Source organism: Coenobita brevimanus, chromosome 23 (genome assembly GCF_032717465.1).
Source record: "Coenobita brevimanus isolate Jiangsu-jjx chromosome 23, ASM3271746v2, whole genome shotgun sequence".
Taxonomy (NCBI): domain Eukaryota; kingdom Metazoa; phylum Arthropoda; class Malacostraca; order Decapoda; family Coenobitidae; genus Coenobita; species Coenobita brevimanus.
In genome coordinates, this window is record NC_136976.1 from 64,796,262 (window position 1) to 64,814,947 (window position 18,686).

Sequence of the window (18,686 nt, forward strand, 5' to 3'; positions counted from 1 at the left end):
GTCTTCACTCAACAACACAGTATCATCTGCAAACAACAGTACAGGGAGTTTCCAAACACTATCCTCTCTCATCAGGGCCACTCCAACATCCACTACCCTACCTTGTACCTCTTTTATTACCCCATCCATGTACAGATTGAACAACCATGGAGACATGACACATCCCTGTTTCAACCCAACTTTCAAAGAGAAAAATTCACTTAGTTCACCATCCACACGCACTGCAGCCTTCGCACCATCGTACATACTCTTCACAGCATTCAACAACTTCCCATCTACTCCACATATTCTTAACACTTTCCACAATCCTTGTCTATCCACCCTGTCATACGCTTTCTCCAAATCCATGAAAGCCGCATACAACTTCTTTCCCTTCTCTAGAAACTTTTCCACTAAAGATCTAAGAATGAATATCTGATCTACACAACCTCTTCCCTTCCTAAAGCCTCCCTGTTCTTCTCCAACTAATTTCTCTGTTCTTTCTCTAACTCTGTCAATAAGTATCCTACCATACACTTTTTCTATTATACTAAGAAGACAAATGCCCCTATGATTACCACACACTTCTTTTTCCCCTTTTCCTTTGTACAAGGGAATAATTATACCTGACTTCCAATCCTCCGGGACTCTACCTTCCTCCCAGGCTAATCTGCACATCTTCCACATCCATTCTACTACTATCTCTCCCCAATGCTTCAGCATTTCACCACACACTCCATCAATTCCTGGGGCTTTCCCAGATTTAACTTTCTTCATTGCTTCCACAACTTCTATCCTACTGATTTCTTCCTGTCTTCTCACCTCCCTCCTTCTTCCAGCCATTCCCCAGCCACTTATACTCGCATTACTTCCATCCTCTACGTTCAACAATTCCTTAAAGTGTTCTCTCCATCTGCTCACTTTTTCTCCCTTCTCCACTAGTAATCTACCATTTTTATCTTTCACTCCCCTGCTAACTTCACCTCCACCCTGTCTTACTCTTTTCACCTCTTTCCAGAACATTTTCTTACAGTCCCTCCACTTTACACTCAAATTCCTTCCAAATTCCTCATCCACTCTCTTCTTACTCTCTCTTACTAATCTCTTCACCTCTCTCTTTCTTTCTACATATAACTCTCTCTTCCGCCTCTCAACTTCTTCCACGCCCCTATTTCTCATCCATTCATTGTATGCTTTCTTCTTTTGTGCCACAGCCTGTTTCACCTCTTCAGTCCACCACGCTGTTCCTTGCACCCCCCTCCGTCTTCTCTTCCTTCCACACAGCACATCACATGCTGCACATATTTCTTCTGTAAATATCTTACACACACCTTCCACGTCTCCCATCTGCTCCAGTTCATATTTACCCAATCGTTCCTCCACTTCTCTCTTATACTCTGCCTTTTTCTCATCCTCTTGTAACCTTTCCACTCTCCTTGCAACTACTCCTTCCTCTCGTCTTTCCCTTCTTCTATTTCTCCATTCTAATTGGACCTTGATTCTGGCCACCACCAAGTAGTGGTCAGAAAGTCCACTCCACCAACCTCTATAAACTCTTGCATCCATCACACATCTTCGCATCCTTTCATCCACACACACATAATCAATCATTGCCTTCCTTTCATTCAGTTCACCACTCACCCTTCTCATCACTCGCCATGTATACCTGTGGATCATTTTATGCCTGAAGAGGGTATTGGCTACCACCAACCCCCTCCCAGCACAAATGTCCACTAACGCACTCCCATTCTCATCTATCTCAGCAGGCACACCCTACTCACCAACTATTCCATCCACCTTCACATTCCCAACTTTACCATTCATATCACCAATCAAAAACACTCTCTCATTCCTTCCAAACTTTTCCATGCACACTTCTACATTTGTCCAGAACTCTTCTCTCACTCTTCTAGAACGATCTTGCGTTGGCGCATACACACACACAATCGCCCACATTTGTATTCCAACTTTCAACTCTACCCACACAATCCTTGACCCAACTGATCCATACTGTCTTATGCTCTTCTTCCATCTTTTACTCACAACTATACATACTCCTTCCTTCGCCCTCTCATTCTCTCCTACTCCTGCACATATACCCCATCCATACTCCCATTCTCTCACACTTTCTCCTCTCCATTTTGTTTCAGTTATTCCACATACATCCACTTTTGCACCCTTAAGCACCTGGACAATCTCTCTCTCTTTCACCTCATCATTCGCTCCTCTTACTTTCCAAGCCGACTCCGCTCTTTCTTTACCCCTGCACAATTGTTGACTCTATACAGGGGTTTTATCCGCCCCTGTGTGGAGTACTACTCTCATGTGTGGGGAGGCTCCCCACATACAGCTCTTCTCCATAGGGTGGAGTCAAAGGCTTTTTGTCTCATTAACTCTCCTCCTCTTACCGACTCCCTTCAACCTCTGTCTCTTCGCCGCACTGTTGCATCTTTATCTCTTTTCTATCGCTACTTTAATGATCACTGCTCCTCTGAACTGTCTGCTTGCATTCCTCCACCTCTACGACGGGCGCGTAGCACCCGTCTGGCAGCAAACTCTCATCCTTTTTCTGTCCAACTCTCTAATGCAAGAGTTAACCGTTACTCCCAGTCTTTCATTTATGCAACAGGTCAGCTCTGGAACTGTCTCCCTCTGTCTGTATTTCCTGCTGCCTATGATCTCCAGTCTTTCAAACGCAATGTGTCCAGGCATCTCAAAATGATTGGATCTTGAATTTGGCTCTATATTGTATTTTGTTTTTCTCTTGGAGGGAACTGTTACTGCGGGCTGATGGCCTTTGGTTCCTTCTTCCTCGCATAAAAAAAAAAAAAAAAAAAAAAAAAAGTACCCATTACCAAGTCCTTTGTCCGGTCCTGGGTCGTCATCGTTTGGTCAGTCCTTGTCCGAGGCTTGTTGTTTGCTTTTTTAGTTAGTTGTTTTCCAGGGAGGGGCACTAACCCTCCGCCAACCCTTTTAGTCGCCTTTTACGACAAGCAGGGATACTGGGGGAGTATTCTTGAAAAACCCCTCTACCCCCAGGGGGGATATATAGATTATGGTAATTTTTTAATTTTATTACGCGGTAAAGCGAAAGGAAAGAGAAGCATAATTGTATTTTAGTCTCGGTGGCATATTCGCTGCGCAGTCTTATTCTTTGATCGGTCAGTGTAATTAAACTTTTTATGGTATTATGTTCAAAAAACGAAAACAAAGAAAATAAAAATTCGAAGTGACGAGTCGAAGTTAGGCAAAAACCAAAAATTTTATACCTTGCTGTACAAAAATATTCGCCAAGAATAAAGTGATAAAGAAACATAGCCATGAGTCAAACCAGCTGTGCAGTACCTGCCAGATAGAGCAACCCTACAAAGAGGATGAAGACTCAACAGTTGGAAATCTGCTCTTCAACAGAAGTACAATAGAAGAAAGTATATCAGTATTACTGTATATAAATTTTGGCAGATAAGAACCAAGAAACTGAAAGAACTAAACAAGTTTAAATAAGTTCCAGACTGTAAGAAGATGCATCAGGGGGTCCCGCTGTGACGGCATTACCCCGGACATTCAACTGAACTGAACTGAACTGAACAGAGTGATGTCACACTCGAGTCTCTTTGCTACGACACGTAAATGTGATGTATGGTGAATATCTTACAAAAGTTTCTTAAAATGGCAATTAAAAGCATCATCGGAATCTCTGAGGTTGGATTTGAAATGACCATCAAAATCGTCATCGGAATTTCAAAGGGTTAATACCTTGTAGGGGGAGGTCCTAAGTTAATTTGTGGTAGCTATAACCTAACACATCTCAATCCAACCTTACCTAATCTAATTCAGCCAAACCTACCTTAATTTATCTGAACGATTTGGGAATGAATGAGGTTTGAGTCAGAATCAACCTCTTGTCCTGCACAGGATGCCACTGCCAATGTCATCAAACCTAACTTTTTGCTCTTTGAGTAACATGATATTTTAGCAGGATATGGGTTTCATTAATGAATTTGACAATCTTTAGTAACAAAAATGATATTAACATAGAATCTGAGTGTCATAAATGAAATTACAATTATGAAATATAATGTGATAAAATTTTCATAATTTTCTAGTGGGAACTCTCCTGCAATTCACCAGAAAATTTTATAAATTTTTATGACGTGGTCCTGTTTCTAAGGACAACCCAGCTAAATAAGCCGTTCCTGTAATATATAGTTTTGATAAAATTTTACCACTCTGGCATGGCAATTCCACCTGTCTTTTTACATTTTCACATGCTTAGGAGACTAACTTTGGTACAATATGCAGCACAGATGACTACTTGTTGATCTTTGACTAAAAAACATATAGTTATCAGGACACCCACAGTAGTTTTTAAAATGATTTTGCCAACCTAACCCAGCTTAGCCTAATCATGGTGCTTCGCCCCCGACTCCTATAATTGTAACCACCCAAGTTCCATTAAACCTAAAGCCGGAAGCCTCGAGTTCCTATCAGATCAAAACTTCCAACCTAACCTATCCTAATCAACCTGTGAAAGAATCCATTGGAATACGAAATTCGGACGACCTTCGCCCGGGTGGTAAAATACCAATTTTAATGATTCGGTTCTGTTATCGTTTCAACCCCTGACAGAATTACGAGTTTTTGATCCATTTTTTCGGTATTTCAGAAAATTCTAAGCACATTTCTTTTATGACATTTTCGTCGCAAATTATTATTATTATTTTACTCCTGCAAGTTAGTTTATCTTCAAGAGTAAAATAAAAAAATTTGCCACAAAAATGTCATAAAGTATCTTCGACTTGTCTAAAATTTCGAAAAGATGGATCAAAAACTCGTAATTTTGTTAGGGGTTGGAACGTTAATTTTACCAATGTTTCTTCAACTCATTCATTAAATGTAGAAAACTGTTTCGTAAATATACTGGATTAACATACCAAGTCGTACTCTTCCTCGTCATCGCACATAAAATCATCTTCAGCGTCCGACATGTTGGTGAGTTTGGTCGGTTGTACACAGAATCAAGACCTTACAAAGCTCGCCGAATAAAGGCGAACATTTGCCTGGAAGAGCTCATTTGATGAATATTCAAAATGGAAATATTTTACATATAGGAGCACTTTTTTTAATGTGTAGTATTTAAAGTCCGACACAGTGAGTGGATTAAATTTATCAAGCTCAGATTATAACAGTGGGCATAAGATGTCATTTTCGGAACGTTGCGGATAAATGTTAGTTTTAGGCAAAAGCAGGTTTTTTGTGCATTTCAAAATCAGAAATCAATTCTAAAAATATGTTATGTGTTTTCGTTCATATTGGTGATTTTGGTATTATTTCATAACAGTGCGTTGCCGAAAGTGTAATGCTGCTGCCGTGTGAAATTCAGGCGATTCCTTGTATTAAATGAAGAGGAGGCGTGATACAAGAAGGAGAAAAGAGAAAGAGGGAAACCATTTACAGGTGCCGTAGTAAAGGCAACAACGCAACACATCACATCACGACAAACAGTTGAGGTGAGCATGATATTTTTTCTCATATCTCTACAGTGGTTAGTTGTGGTGAGGTGACCACTGGCTCTAGTGTGAAGTGAAGCACGAGTGTAAGTCTTAATTAGATTTTGTGTTTCTAACAAAATTATAACTCGTGCTTTTTTCAGTCGGAAAGTCCGCAGGAACCGTTTGGCCAACGGCTCCTTATCAATGAACAAGTTATCTCACCTGGTTTACTCACCTGGTTGGCTACCCTACTACAATTAACAGTATGGCTCGGTAGGAATCTGCTTTTCAAGAAGTAGGGCAGCCCATACCTGCTGGCATGCCAGCCGCGTTTCCTATATACATCATCATCAGAATGGACTATTGATTAGAGGCTGAGTTTTGTGCCATATGCACGGTAGTTGCACTACTTGAAGGACTTCGAATTAAGAGTCGTAGTTATTCAATATAGTCGAACAGGATGTGACCTAGTTGTGAGTGGAGGGACTTTTTAAAAGATGCAACTGAGTCAGCGCTAACAGCATCATCTGAAAGAGAGTTCCAGAGGTCTATACATCTGATACTGAAAAACCTGCGTCTACACTCAACTGAAGTGCGGGGCTTGGCCACCTTGAATCTATGGCCCCTGGTGTGAGTTAACGAAGGAAGAGAAAAGAGCTCAGGCGGTGCAATTGGCGACTGGCGATGGAAGATTTTCCAGCATTTAATGAGGTCAGCTCTGATCAGTCTCCCTTTTACAGAATACAGACCCAGGTTTTTCAGACGGTCAGCATAACTGAGTTCGGACAGGCCATTGATTTGCTTAGTCCATCTGCGCTGTACAGACTCCAGGAGCCTCTGATCTCCGTGGTAGCCTGTGTTCCATACAGTGGAGCCAAACTCCATGATGGGTCTGATGTGGGATTTGTATAAAGTCAGCATAAAATCTCAGTCTCGACAGAGGGTGGACCTAAGTAAATTATTTGACAGGCCTGCTGCCTTTTTTACAGTATTTCTTATATGCGAATGAAATTTTAGTGAACTGTCGACCAAGATACCCAAGTCTTTGTGTGTAGTTTCTACGGAGAGCCTGGTGTTGTTCATGTGATAGTACTGAAGTGCGCCAATAGAATTCCAGTCTACTGGGCCTCTCTGACATCGCAGAACAGTACACTTGTCAAGATTAAAACGTAAACCCCAGGACTCAGCGACACTGTAGACCATATCAATGTCCTTCTGGCATGTACTTATATCTGCAGCTAATGTGGAACAAGTGTTTTGGCGCAACTTGAGGTAAATCTTCATGTCGTCAGCAAAGAATTTACATTTGGAGCGTATGTATGAGGGTAGAAAGTTTATATATACGGTACCAGAAAGAGCAAGGGGCCTAGAACAGATCCCTGGGGAACACCACTGAGAACATTCCTTGAGGAACTGGCGCAGCCAGACACAGACACTTGCATGGTGCGGCCTGATAGGAAGTCAGAGATCCAAGTTAGCAAGGAACCACTGACCCCAAGTAGCCTCAGCTTGTCAGTGAGTATCGAATGGTTGACGATGTCAAAGGCTTTGCTAAAGTCAAACAAGACAACATTCACAACATATCCAGCATCCATCCACGACGTAACATCATTATACACGAGTAACAGTTGGTCATCTACAGTTCTACCCTGTCTGAATCCATACTGCTCATTTGACAGCACTCCATTAGTGTCAAGGTAGTTGTATAATGCCTCTGTAATGAATCTTTCCAGGGTTTTGCAGCAGACAGAGGTTATGCTAATAGGCCTATAGTTAAGAGGTTTGTGTCGAGAGCCTTTCTTGAATATAGGAATGATAATGGATTTTTTCCAATCATGTGGCAATTTACCAATGGTGACAGACTTTTGAAATATCAAAAACAAGGGTAATGCTAAGGCTTGGCAGTATTTCAGAAGACTGGGGTGGAGGCCATCAGGTCCCATACTGGTGTTCGGGTCCAGTGCTGCGAGCCTATTTCTCACTTCTTGCAAGGACAGGGTCACTGTGTTGAGGGTACCCTCAAAAGTTTGGTGAGGGAAGGGAGCGTGGGGAGCATGAGTTGAGTAAACTGTACAAAAATGTGTAGCAAAAGTTTCTGCCATCTGAGTACAGTCTGATGTTAACACACCATTGTCCAATTTTATGGGGCCTATCGTAGCCCTAATTTGTTATTAGCGTATCATGAGTATTGTAATAATGTCATCACCAATTTAATATTGAGATATGATTGGCATAATGTAAATTTTGATCCATAATCAACTGTTACTTGTGTGTGGTAGGACCCACCACCTCTCTTTTCTCCGACAGGGTGAGTACCAAACTTACCTATAGTTGCGGCGCGTCGCTCTGAGGTTGCTATTATTGTGCCCTGGCAGCCAACCCCTGTGCAGTGCATCTGATTTCCTATATAATATGAGATGCATCTGCTTCGTGTATGTTTGTGTATAATAATAAACATACATTAATATATGATTCATGTATATGATACGAAAGCTGATGCACTTTTGAATGGTAGGTTGCTAGGGTACGATAATGACAACCTCAGAGTCATGCGCTGCGACTGTGCTACTGTTAAGAAGCGAGATTTGCCAGTTAGGTAGCTGAGATTTTTCTCGACGTTTCCTGATGTTTATGATAGCTAGTTCCGGTACGAGTCAGTTGCCAGTTTGCCTGCTTACCAATGAACAGATAGTGGGGAATTAAGAAGATGACTTCTTGTGTTGATCCCCACCTCTTAAGACTTGTCAGCCAGTACTATATCCTTACTGTTGACATGTTTATCATAACAACTTTTGAAGGTGGCTATTGTTGGCGTACTTACCACACTCTCTGGGAGTGCATTCCAATTGTCTATAACCCGGATGGCGAACCAGATTCCTTTCAGGGACTTCCGCCAATGGTCTGGTTTTGCTAATTTCAGGGAGTGTCCTCGCAGATTGTTGGTCTGTCTATCTATCTATTGCCAGATGCTGTAATCCCGTAAGGGGTGGCCACAAACAAATCGCCTCCACGTTGCCCTGTCCCCCGTCATTTCACTGCCCTGCTTCCAACTCACCCCCCCCCCTCATTAACCTCTCCACTCTATCCCTCCATCTCATCCTTGGCCTCTCCCTCCCTCTCCCCCCCTCCACCTCACTCACATACACTCTCCTCATCAGTCTCTCACCCTCCATCCTCTCCACATGGCCAAACCACCTCAGTGTATTCCTCCTAACGCATCCTATCGCATCCACATCCACATCACAATGCTCCTTTATATCCTCATTTGTCAGCCTCTCTCTCCATGTGACTCCACAGGCTCCTCTTAAATAACTCATTTCCACTGCTCTCACTCTTGACTCGTGTCCTTCCAACAACGTCCAAGCTTCACTTCCGTACATTAGAGTTGGTATCTCAATACTGTCATGTAGTAACTTTTGCACTTCCATGCTCACGTCCCTGTTTCTTATCACTGCTTTCAAGGAACCAGCAATACCTCTATAATTTCCCCTTTCCAAGGCATCACCCTTCCCCTTGTATACATTTACACTTACACCCCTCAGCCAGTAATCTGAGACAACACGCTCATATGTATCTGGTCTAAAAGCTTTATACATCTATAATTTCCCCTTTACAAGGCATCACCCTTCCCCTTGTATACATTTACACTTACACTCTTCAGCCAATCATGCGGGACAGCACACTCATATGTAATCTTATTTATCAGGTCAGTGACTAACCTCACTCTTATATCTCATGGGGCTTTGAACATTTCATCAGTCAACCCAGACACACCTGCTGTCTACCCCACCTGCATCTTGCTTATTGCCCTGCTCAGTGTAGCAGCATCAATCAAAGGCCAGTGGCCAAACATTGGATCTGCTGGCTCCAAACCTTCCCTGTAGCAGTCAGACTCTACATTCAACAACCACTTAATATCGCATGCAGCACTATGTATATTGTATTTACACTGTCACTTGGTGTCAGCAATAGCTTTGTGAGGGTCTGACGCAAGCGGGAAGGTCATGTAACTCGGAGAGTGTGTCGGAGATGTTCACAGGTGCAGAACATGTGAGCAAGTGGCTGAATGAGATTCAAAGGTTGGCACGTAGGCTGTAGCCTGTGCAGACCTGAGATGAGGGTTCTGTGCATGTAAACATTTGGTGGCCATCTTGACTTTGACAGCTGACTCTCAGCTTGCGTGCATCACCGTTTCCTCACAAGATTCACAGAGGCAGCTGTCAAAGTATAGCGAAATCACGATTAAATTTTTTAACCTACTGAGACGGTATAACATTTGAATTATCACTGTAGCGATGTATCACTTAACGAGAAGTCACATAACGAGGCTGCACTGAACCATGGCATTACATGCCTTGGCAGGTTCATGCAGTATCGCATATACAACCGGTTACGTAACTAGTGACTACTCCATGAAACTGAATTGAGGCCTACTACCCACATAATATGCCGATTCCAGTTACATGGGCATGTGGTCCATTTTCCTGAGGTTGATCCTGCTCACAGTGCGATCTCTGAGAGAGTCAACCCTGGGTGGAGGAGACAAAGGAGAACACCATGAAACTCTTGGCTGGAACAGGTCAGTTGTTCCTGTTGAGATTTATTTAGAGGGGGAAGAGTCTGCCTGGAGGGGTCCTCATAGGGACGTCTGTGGTGGAGTTCGAGGATGACTGCAGCTGTGTATAGTGTTTGCTCCTATGTGATGATGACACTTTAGCCCTCATGAGGATGCTGTGGAGGCAAGAGTATCAATATTATACTAGAGCTTGCAAGAAATTAGATTACAAGAATCAGCAGAGTGTTCAGTGTAAAGTTTTAGATTGTCTGTAAATATTGTGCATTGTGCACTTAAATTAGTGATTAGCACATAAATGATTAATAGAAATGAAAACCAGTAGGGAGCCCAAAACAACCCTGAGGCATGCCAGTAGTAATTGGGAAGACACTGCTTTCCACACCATAAACAGAGACTAGCATATAACCCTTCAATAGAAAACTTTTAAACCATTGAAGATTTCCTTTAGTACCAGGAGATATCAGCTCGTCAGTTAGGGTTAGATGACAAACTCGGTCAAAGGCTTTGACAAACCAGTAACCAAAGAGAATAAGGTCTGCAGTAAAATCAATACCATAGCAATAGGTCACTAATAATTGATCAACCACAGACAGTTATGGGCATTGATATACTAATCTGTCCAAGTCAGTAATGATACATCAGTCTCTTAAATCATTTAAAGTGTTGCTGATACATCGATACTTAGTACTGTAGATGGGTAGAGCAATTCTGATACCAGTACATGTATTGCTGATACTTTACATATAAGAAGAGTCTGAAGAAGAGGGGAAATGTTTGGTTAAAAATGCATAGGCTAGTTTAATATTCTATGTACTTGATGTAGACTACTGGTACTTTATATACAGTGATTTGTTTTGTGTTCCAGATTTTGTTGAAAATGAACTGCAGCTACTTGTAAGATGGCATGGGCCTTGGGGGTACATGCCCTTACAAAGGCAAGTAAATATAGTTGCCTGTGCAGTGCTGAAAAAGTTTTATGTAATTCAAGAAAAATATGCAGTCATGGTGTGAGGATTGCACAGCACTACAGAATCAGCAAGAGGTGGAAGTCATCTGCTGCTCTTCTGACAACAAATGGATTGCAAAATGGAGATGATGATGGAGCTGATAATAAAGGACAGAGAAAAACACTTTCATCCATCAGCCATGAACATAACCAGAATGTAAAGGTATGTTCCAGATTTATAGCAGGGTGCATTTTATCTTGATGATTCAGGGTTGCATATGTATATCATACCAATAGTTACCTGATCAAGAAGTACTCTACATAGAAGTAGGTACCGTATATAGTTTATTTGTATGTTCCAGATTTATAGCAGGGTGCATTTTATCTTGATGGTTTAGGTTTGCATATGTATATGATACTAACAGCTACCTGATCAAGAAGTACTCTACATCGAAGTAAAATGATTGGTTTTGGGGGTGTACAGTCACTACTCGTTATACAATGGGGTTACATCGGATCATACCTTAACGTATAACGAGTTTGTCGTTAATCGGGGGATTGAAATACATTATAAAAGGGGGATTATGTCAACTCATCTTCCCAAAGTCACCCACCCAAGACTGAAGGAAAAATGACAACCCACCTCAATCACTTCCTGTGTCAGTCCAAGTCGTCTCCAAGACCAAAACAAACACCATCACACCAGTACAGGCAGCGTTACTCACGTATAGTAAATCGTTGCAACAACACAACAGTCACACTTGCATAATGTTGGCCTGGTGCTACACGATGTATACGCCTACTGTAGCACAATGCTTGGCTGAGAGGTGATGATAGCAGGGGGCACACACGAAAGAATGGAAAAGACAGGGCTTTTAAGGGGTGGTGGGTCCGTAACTGAACCAAAACAGTGCTCTGCACGCTGGGGCCAGCATCTTGCCTGAGACAAGCGACGGTTGCCTTGCATGTGCCTGGCACTTCGTATGAAATTTTACGAGGGCAGTATCATTATAGCGGGAAGTTCATTGTAAATTGGATTTTGGGGTGGAACTTTTATGTTATCGTTGTAGCGAATTATCGTACTGGATCAACGTATAACGAGTAGTGACTGTACAGAGAAGGAATGCAGTGCCAGGAAATGTGACACTCGCAGAGGTGAAGAACGCTGTAAAGGAACTGAAAAATGGGAAAGCAGCAGAGGTTGATGAGGTGTATACGGAGATGGTTAAATGTAGTGGGGGAATCGGAATTAAGTGCTTGTTGGAGATGTGTAGGAAGGCAGAGATGAGCAAAACTGTGCCAGTAGAGTGGAAAAAAGCAGTGATTGTACCCCTGTACAATAATAAAGGCGAGCGTGAAAGTGAGTGCAAGAATTATCGTAGCATAAGTCTGTTGAGTGTTGCAGGGAAGGTATATGGAAGAATCATTATAGAGAAAGGAAGAGGGATATCAAAAGTATTAGTGAGTGATGAACAGGCTGGCTTTAGGAATGGCAAAGGATGTGTTGATCAAATATTTGGAGTGAGACATATATAGCAGAAGGCTTGTGAGAAGGACTATAAGGTGTTTATGGCATTTATGGATCTAGAAAAAGCTTACGACAAAGTAGACAGAGGAGGATTGTGGAAGGTTTTGCACATGCATGATGTGGATGGTAAGCTGCTAGGCACTGTCAAGAGTTTTTAAGATGGTAGTGAGGCATGTGTAAAGATAAATGGGCACCTAAGTGAATGGTTCAGGATCAGTGTAGGCGTGCGACAAGGTTGTGTGATGTCCCCATGGTTGTTCAGTATTCATATGAATGGGGTGATGAGAGAGGTAAAAACACGAGTAATGGAGGGGGGGGATGGCATTGGGAATGAATGGTGATGGATAGAACATCTCAAATTTGTTGAATGCTGATGATGCTGTGCTACTTGCAAATACCAGACAAGAGCTTGGTAGACTATTGCAGTGTTTTGTAGAGTTTGGTGCATCCCTTACTGCTTGGTTTTTCAGCTTCCATATTTTCCTCCTAGGTGCATAGGTCCTCTTTTTCATCACTGCTTCTTAAGCACCATGTCACATATCAATAACTTGTGTTGCTGCACATAATCCTTGCTCCCTATTACTTTACCTTCCCTCAGTAACTTCCTGTCAGCCCTCTTGACCAGGAAATAGTCTGTCTGGCAGCTATTTCCCACTCTGACTCTTATGTATTGAGAAACGGTGCAAAGGCACAGCAAACCCCTCCTTGGTAGTCATTTTCGTACTGACATATAAACACAACAGGATATCTAGTCAAAGATGTCACATCAGATTTGAAGTAAATTGGATGAAAATTGACAATTTCATGCATATTTGAAATTTTTGGCTTGGCCCACCTATCATTGACCCCCCTACCTCTCAACTGAGGGGTGACCCCCAGATATATTGAGGCATGTTTTAGGATGCATAGTTGAAAGATGCGCCTTTGGGTTTTGGTTTCATGTTGATATGACGAATTTGAAAGGAGTTATGGTGAAAAAAATATTTTTTCATTCATTCATTCATCATCCAGTCCTGTGTTGCCCCATGAGGAACGTAGGAGCCCGGAGCTAGGGAAGTTGCTCATGACATTTAAGATGAGAGTGACCAGCCTCACTCATCCCTGAGTGGCATTACATGAGTAATAAACCCCAACCATCCCTTGGATATAAACCTGCATTGGCTTAATCCAGTTGGAGTGCCATAATTGCCCCTAAATCACCAGTACCATAATTTGGTTATATGGTTACCATTCAGCATAGTAAATGGTTTCCTGGTGTACAGTTTTGTTGTTGTTGTTGTTTTCCTACTGTCTGGGCCTTGGCCCAGTTTGGTCCAAAATTTAATCAGGTGATCAGAGGGTCATAGCCCATCATCCCTGTAATTTTAGTCAAAATCTCACCTTCAGTTTTCATATCAAGATGTTAATAGACAGACAAGCAGACAAACAGACAAACCATGTGAAAAAAACATAAAGCTCCTCCGGGGGGGCAGAAGAGCACTGGAATTGTCTAAGGCAGAATGTGCTCCCTATGTGTCAGCAAGTGGGTTGGTGGAGGGTTAGTGCCCCTCCCCATAAAACAAATAACTCAGAGTCAAATGGCCATCCCTTACTGGATTATGGCATCTGGCAATAGATAAATAGATAGATTTGTATGGATAAAATTTGTCATGTCCAACTGCCTAGCCCTGGGCTCCTACGCTCCTCATGGGGCAACGTAGGATTGGATGATGGATGGATGGATGGACCAAACATTGATCTTAGCTCATAAATGAACGTTCAGAAACTAATCTCGTTGTTGTGACGTCAAGTATTCCTCCAAGTTTTGGCCAGCCCATCAAAAACATCCAGATCCAAGTGCCTCATTAAAAACAGAAGGACTGCAGTAATAATGATTGAGGTGAAATACATTTTCTTTGTTACTTTTCGTATGAAAAATGGGTAGATAATTATGTATTAAGGGTATACCCTGTACCTTTTTAACCCCTGCCATGCTTATCGCCTCAGATGAGGCGATATGCAGGCCACCCCTGGCCTCGCTGATTGCCTCATATGAGGGAATGGGTCTCAGCGCCATGATTTCAAGCACGAGGAAGTATCATTGGTTTCCAATGGAATGTTGAGTTTCATCCTACGCCATCAGAGCTGTTGCCAAATCCGGCCATACTGCAGTTGCCAGATACCGCATATTAAGTAATTCAGATATGCAGGCCACCCCTGGCCACGCTGATCACCTCATATGAGGCAATGGGTCTCGGTGCCATAATTTCAAGCATAAGGAAGCAGCCGTGGCTCAGTGGGTCCGAAGGGCCGTAGGATCGAATCCACCCAAGGATCGTTGGTAGACATGAGGAAGGGCATCCAGTCATAAAATGCTACACGCTCCAGTCCTAAAGTCCTCTTCCCAGGGGCAACATCTTAGCCCTTCGGGGATACTTGACATAAAACCAAATTGTTTTTATTATTTTTATAAGGAAGCGTCATTGGTTTCCATGGTAACGTTGAGTTTCCCTGTACAGTACACCTTCAGAGCTATTGCCAAACCCTGCCACACCGCAGTTGCCAAATTCTGCATTTTTAGTAATTCAGTTCTCATTTGTAGCTCAGCAATTGAGGATTCACACCTGTCTGCCTCTCATGATGCTTCCGCCTCACACCCACACGAGGCATAAATTACAAAAAGACGAGGGTGATGAAAAGTTCGGGCTCAGAAGCACGTGATCTGATGACAAGAAAATCAACTTAACATTACTGTAAAATAAAAAGTTCGTAAAAATGACTCAGAGAAAGTAATCGCGTTGATAAAAATTAGCGCGGTGAGGGTTAACAACTGATCAGATAGTAAGAATATTAATTTCACAATATAAGGACAGAATTTTGTTTGCAGTGCGTCATACTGCCAGTAAAAGTGTTCTGTAATACAGCAGATTATATTGGCCATCACATATTGTCATTTATAAGCATTTTGTTGTTTTAATGTAGATGGCAATTAGTTTATTTTAATATGGATTAATTACTTGTAAAAATATCCATAGAATAATTCCAGAGGAAAGTTACAAGCAATTCAGTACCAGCTTCATAATTCAGCCCACCAACCCAGAAAGATTGCCCATGCCTGGTTTGTATGAAATATATGCTAGTATATGCTTCATTGCAGTCATATTTCTTGTCAGATCATACTTACTGAGAAGTCATCAAACGCCGGGTCACTGGAAAGTCATGAAGCTCCAGTGCTGCACCATGCTAGAGAGGGTGCCGTGGTGGATGTGCGAAGATCACAGCCAGACAACTCAGCACTCTCAGTTGATGATGCCTCTGCACATGCTACCATTTCTAACATAGGACATGCAGTGGTGGAAGTCCAGTTACCTGTTAACCAGTTATTGAAAGACTCATATAAATTGGTACAGCGAACCAAAGATTTGAAGGTAATGCTCCTTATTTCCTTAATTACTTATATGATTTTACCATTTCTGATGTCAGTGAGAAAGCTCTTTTTCTCTCGGTTTGTATGAAATCGTACTCCTCCTCCCATGAACCCACCCACAGAAAAAGGCCATAGAAAATGGGCCTTGTAGTTGCTGTTTTCTTATACATCACTTTTGCTCTCTCAGCCATCCTTCTTCAATTTTCAGCTTGTAGCCAGAGAAGTTGAGATAGTCACATCTTTGAATGATTATCATATCCATGCTTTTCTCTGATTACAGTACAATGTATTGCTTTCATATTCATAGTTATTAGTAATGAGACGGTTTATTAACCTGTAAACTGCAGCATACATTTGTGAATGTTCATATGAGGAATGTGACATGCATTCCTGACATGCATTCCAGAAGTTGTATCAATGTCAAACTTTCATGTGCTTAATTTTGATGCAGATAGACATCAGGTGATTGAACAATGATAGATATTGACCTGAAAATTTGCTTTCCCATTTTTTAGAGTGCCCACTTTAATTTCATGACCATAGAACTTATTATTTTCAGGGAAAAAAGAAATCTGCACTACCAAAGATTACCCAGTGTCAGAGTTCATTTGTGGTGAAAGAATATAAGATAATAACTAAAAAATTTACTTGTATATACTCCATTACTTGTAGTATAATCTGGAAGAAAGCAATGGGGGGGGGGTTACTTGCAAAACTGATGTTTCTTGTGCACCAGGGTTGCAGCCATGATCCTCATTACCACAGTTTATGGGTTAATGTAAGATGTCAGTCATCATGAATTATCATCTTTACTGTTTCTTACCAGTGAGAAGTGTAGAATGGGATTTAGACATGTGAACAGCAAAGGCCTTATATTAATTCAGTCATTCACAGTTCAAGCCTTTGAAACATTGAGCTCTGCTTCACAGGCATCTCATTTACTCATGCATTAACATTTCCTTACTAATCTCTTAAATCCTATGTTGTCATTTATTAATTGAGTTGTTGCCATCTTCAGATGCTTTTATTCAATTTAGGGGAGGCTTTTCAAGATGGAGTGGTTAAATACAGCATTAAGTAACCCAGTCACAACCAGATTTCATTCCTATGTGGAGTAAGATTATCTGGAAGTAGGTAGAATAACACACAAAACACATCCATAGAGAATAAACTTTGAAAGATGTCCTCAAACTCAAATATATGAAGAGTAAAACTTATTTTTGATGGCTATAAAACTAAAGATTTTTCCACCCACCAGACACCTTGTGAAAGTTGAGTGTTGCAGTGTGTGTATTCAGTGAGAAAAGTAAAGAAAAAGTAGATTTTGAATTTTCATTTAAACTTGGGGTAATCATCATTCTTGTCATATATATCCCACCAACAGTTCACAAAGAAAAAAAAAGCACAAAAGTAGAACTCATACAGCATGGCCAGTAGAACAGGTCACACATTATTCACATATCATGCATGCCTTTGATGTCCTGGGTCCACCTCACTAACCGAACTGTCTTCATTTTTATTTTTATTTAGTTTTTTTATTTTTTTTTATTTTTTTATGTTTAGGTACAGGTATATATAACACAATGCAAGTTTGGCACTGGTAAGTACAATAATTGCTCGGTGTGTTACTGAAGCATGCAAGAACTTAAGAAAGAGATCACTGTAATGATTGTGCAGTGTGTTACTGAAGTTTACAAAGCCTTAAAAAAGAGATCACTGTAATGCATTATGAAATGCACATAGAGAATATGCCATAGCACATTGTATAGACTACAGGGCACCCCTTAGAATGCCCCAGTTGGAGTGGCAGCTATGTGTGTTTGGTACTAGTCCCCAAATGATGACTAGATTATATATATATATTCATTTTCATTCATTGCCAGATGCCATGTATCCCAAACGGGGTGGCCAAGGGCTTAGAGTTAATTGTTTTACAGGGAGGGGCACTAATCCTCCACCAACCCCACTTGACACGTAGGGAGAACGTTATGCCAACAGCATCTGGTGTTCCCAGGCGGTCACCTATCCAAGTGCTAACCAGACCCAACGTTGCTTAACTTCGCTGATCGGACGGGAAGCTATATATATATATATAGTGTGGTAGGTGGGGGTGCTGACCATCCACTCACTCATTGTAGTGCTGCTCTTGGGTGTTTGCCCTTTCCTCTCCTCTCTCCATTCCTTCCTTCCTCTTCTGTCTTTCTTTACTTCATTCTTTCCTCATCCTTCTGCCTACGGGTGACTTTACACTCTCTCTCTTGTTTTTCTTTCCTTCATTCTTTCTTCTTCCTTCTGCCTATGGGTGACTACATTGAGTGACAAGCCTGATGGTATCCTGTACACCAGGAAACCATATACTGTGGTGGGTGGTAACCATATAACCAAATTAGGCTAGAGCGCTCCGCTCTGACCAAAGGGTCGGAGGATCGATTCCACCCAAGGGTCATTGGTAGACATCAGGAAGGGCATCTGGTCATAAAATGCTACACACTTCAGTCCAAAAGTCCTCTACCCAGGGGCAACGCCTTAGCTCTTCGGGGATACCTGGTGTAAAACCAATTATTTTATTTTATTTTTATTTATTTATTTTTTTTAAGGCACGTGTGGTTTAGTAGGTAAGTACAGCACTCCAGTCGGATTGAGCCGGTGAAGGTTTATATCCAAGGGGTGGTTGGGGTTTATTGCTCACGTAATGGCACTCAGGGATAAGTGTAAGGCTGGTCACTCTCATCTTAAATGTCAGGTCCAAATTGCCTAGC

General features: G+C 41.7%; 2 protein-coding genes across 2 annotated transcripts in view; one reads left to right on the forward strand and one right to left on the reverse strand.

Annotated features, from left to right (window-relative positions):
• Positions 1-5,027, reverse strand: part of alien (COP9 signalosome complex subunit 2 alien) — an 86,769-nt gene extending 81,742 nt beyond the window's left edge. The window contains exon 1 of the mRNA XM_080267302.1: positions 4,914-5,027. Within this exon, the coding sequence (XP_080123428.1) occupies positions 4,914-4,967 (54 nt within the window). The 5' untranslated portion in view covers positions 4,968-5,027. The remainder of the gene's footprint in view (positions 1-4,913) is intronic.
• A 324-nt stretch (positions 5,028-5,351) lies between these two features.
• Positions 5,352-18,686, forward strand: part of Cox10 (Cytochrome c oxidase assembly factor 10) — an 83,008-nt gene continuing 69,673 nt past the window's right edge. The window contains exons 1-3 of the mRNA XM_080267157.1: positions 5,352-5,489; positions 10,913-11,216; positions 15,674-15,928. Coding sequence (XP_080123283.1) covers positions 10,947-11,216; positions 15,674-15,928 — 525 coding nt within the window. The 5' untranslated portion in view covers positions 5,352-5,489; positions 10,913-10,946. The remainder of the gene's footprint in view (positions 5,490-10,912; positions 11,217-15,673; positions 15,929-18,686) is intronic.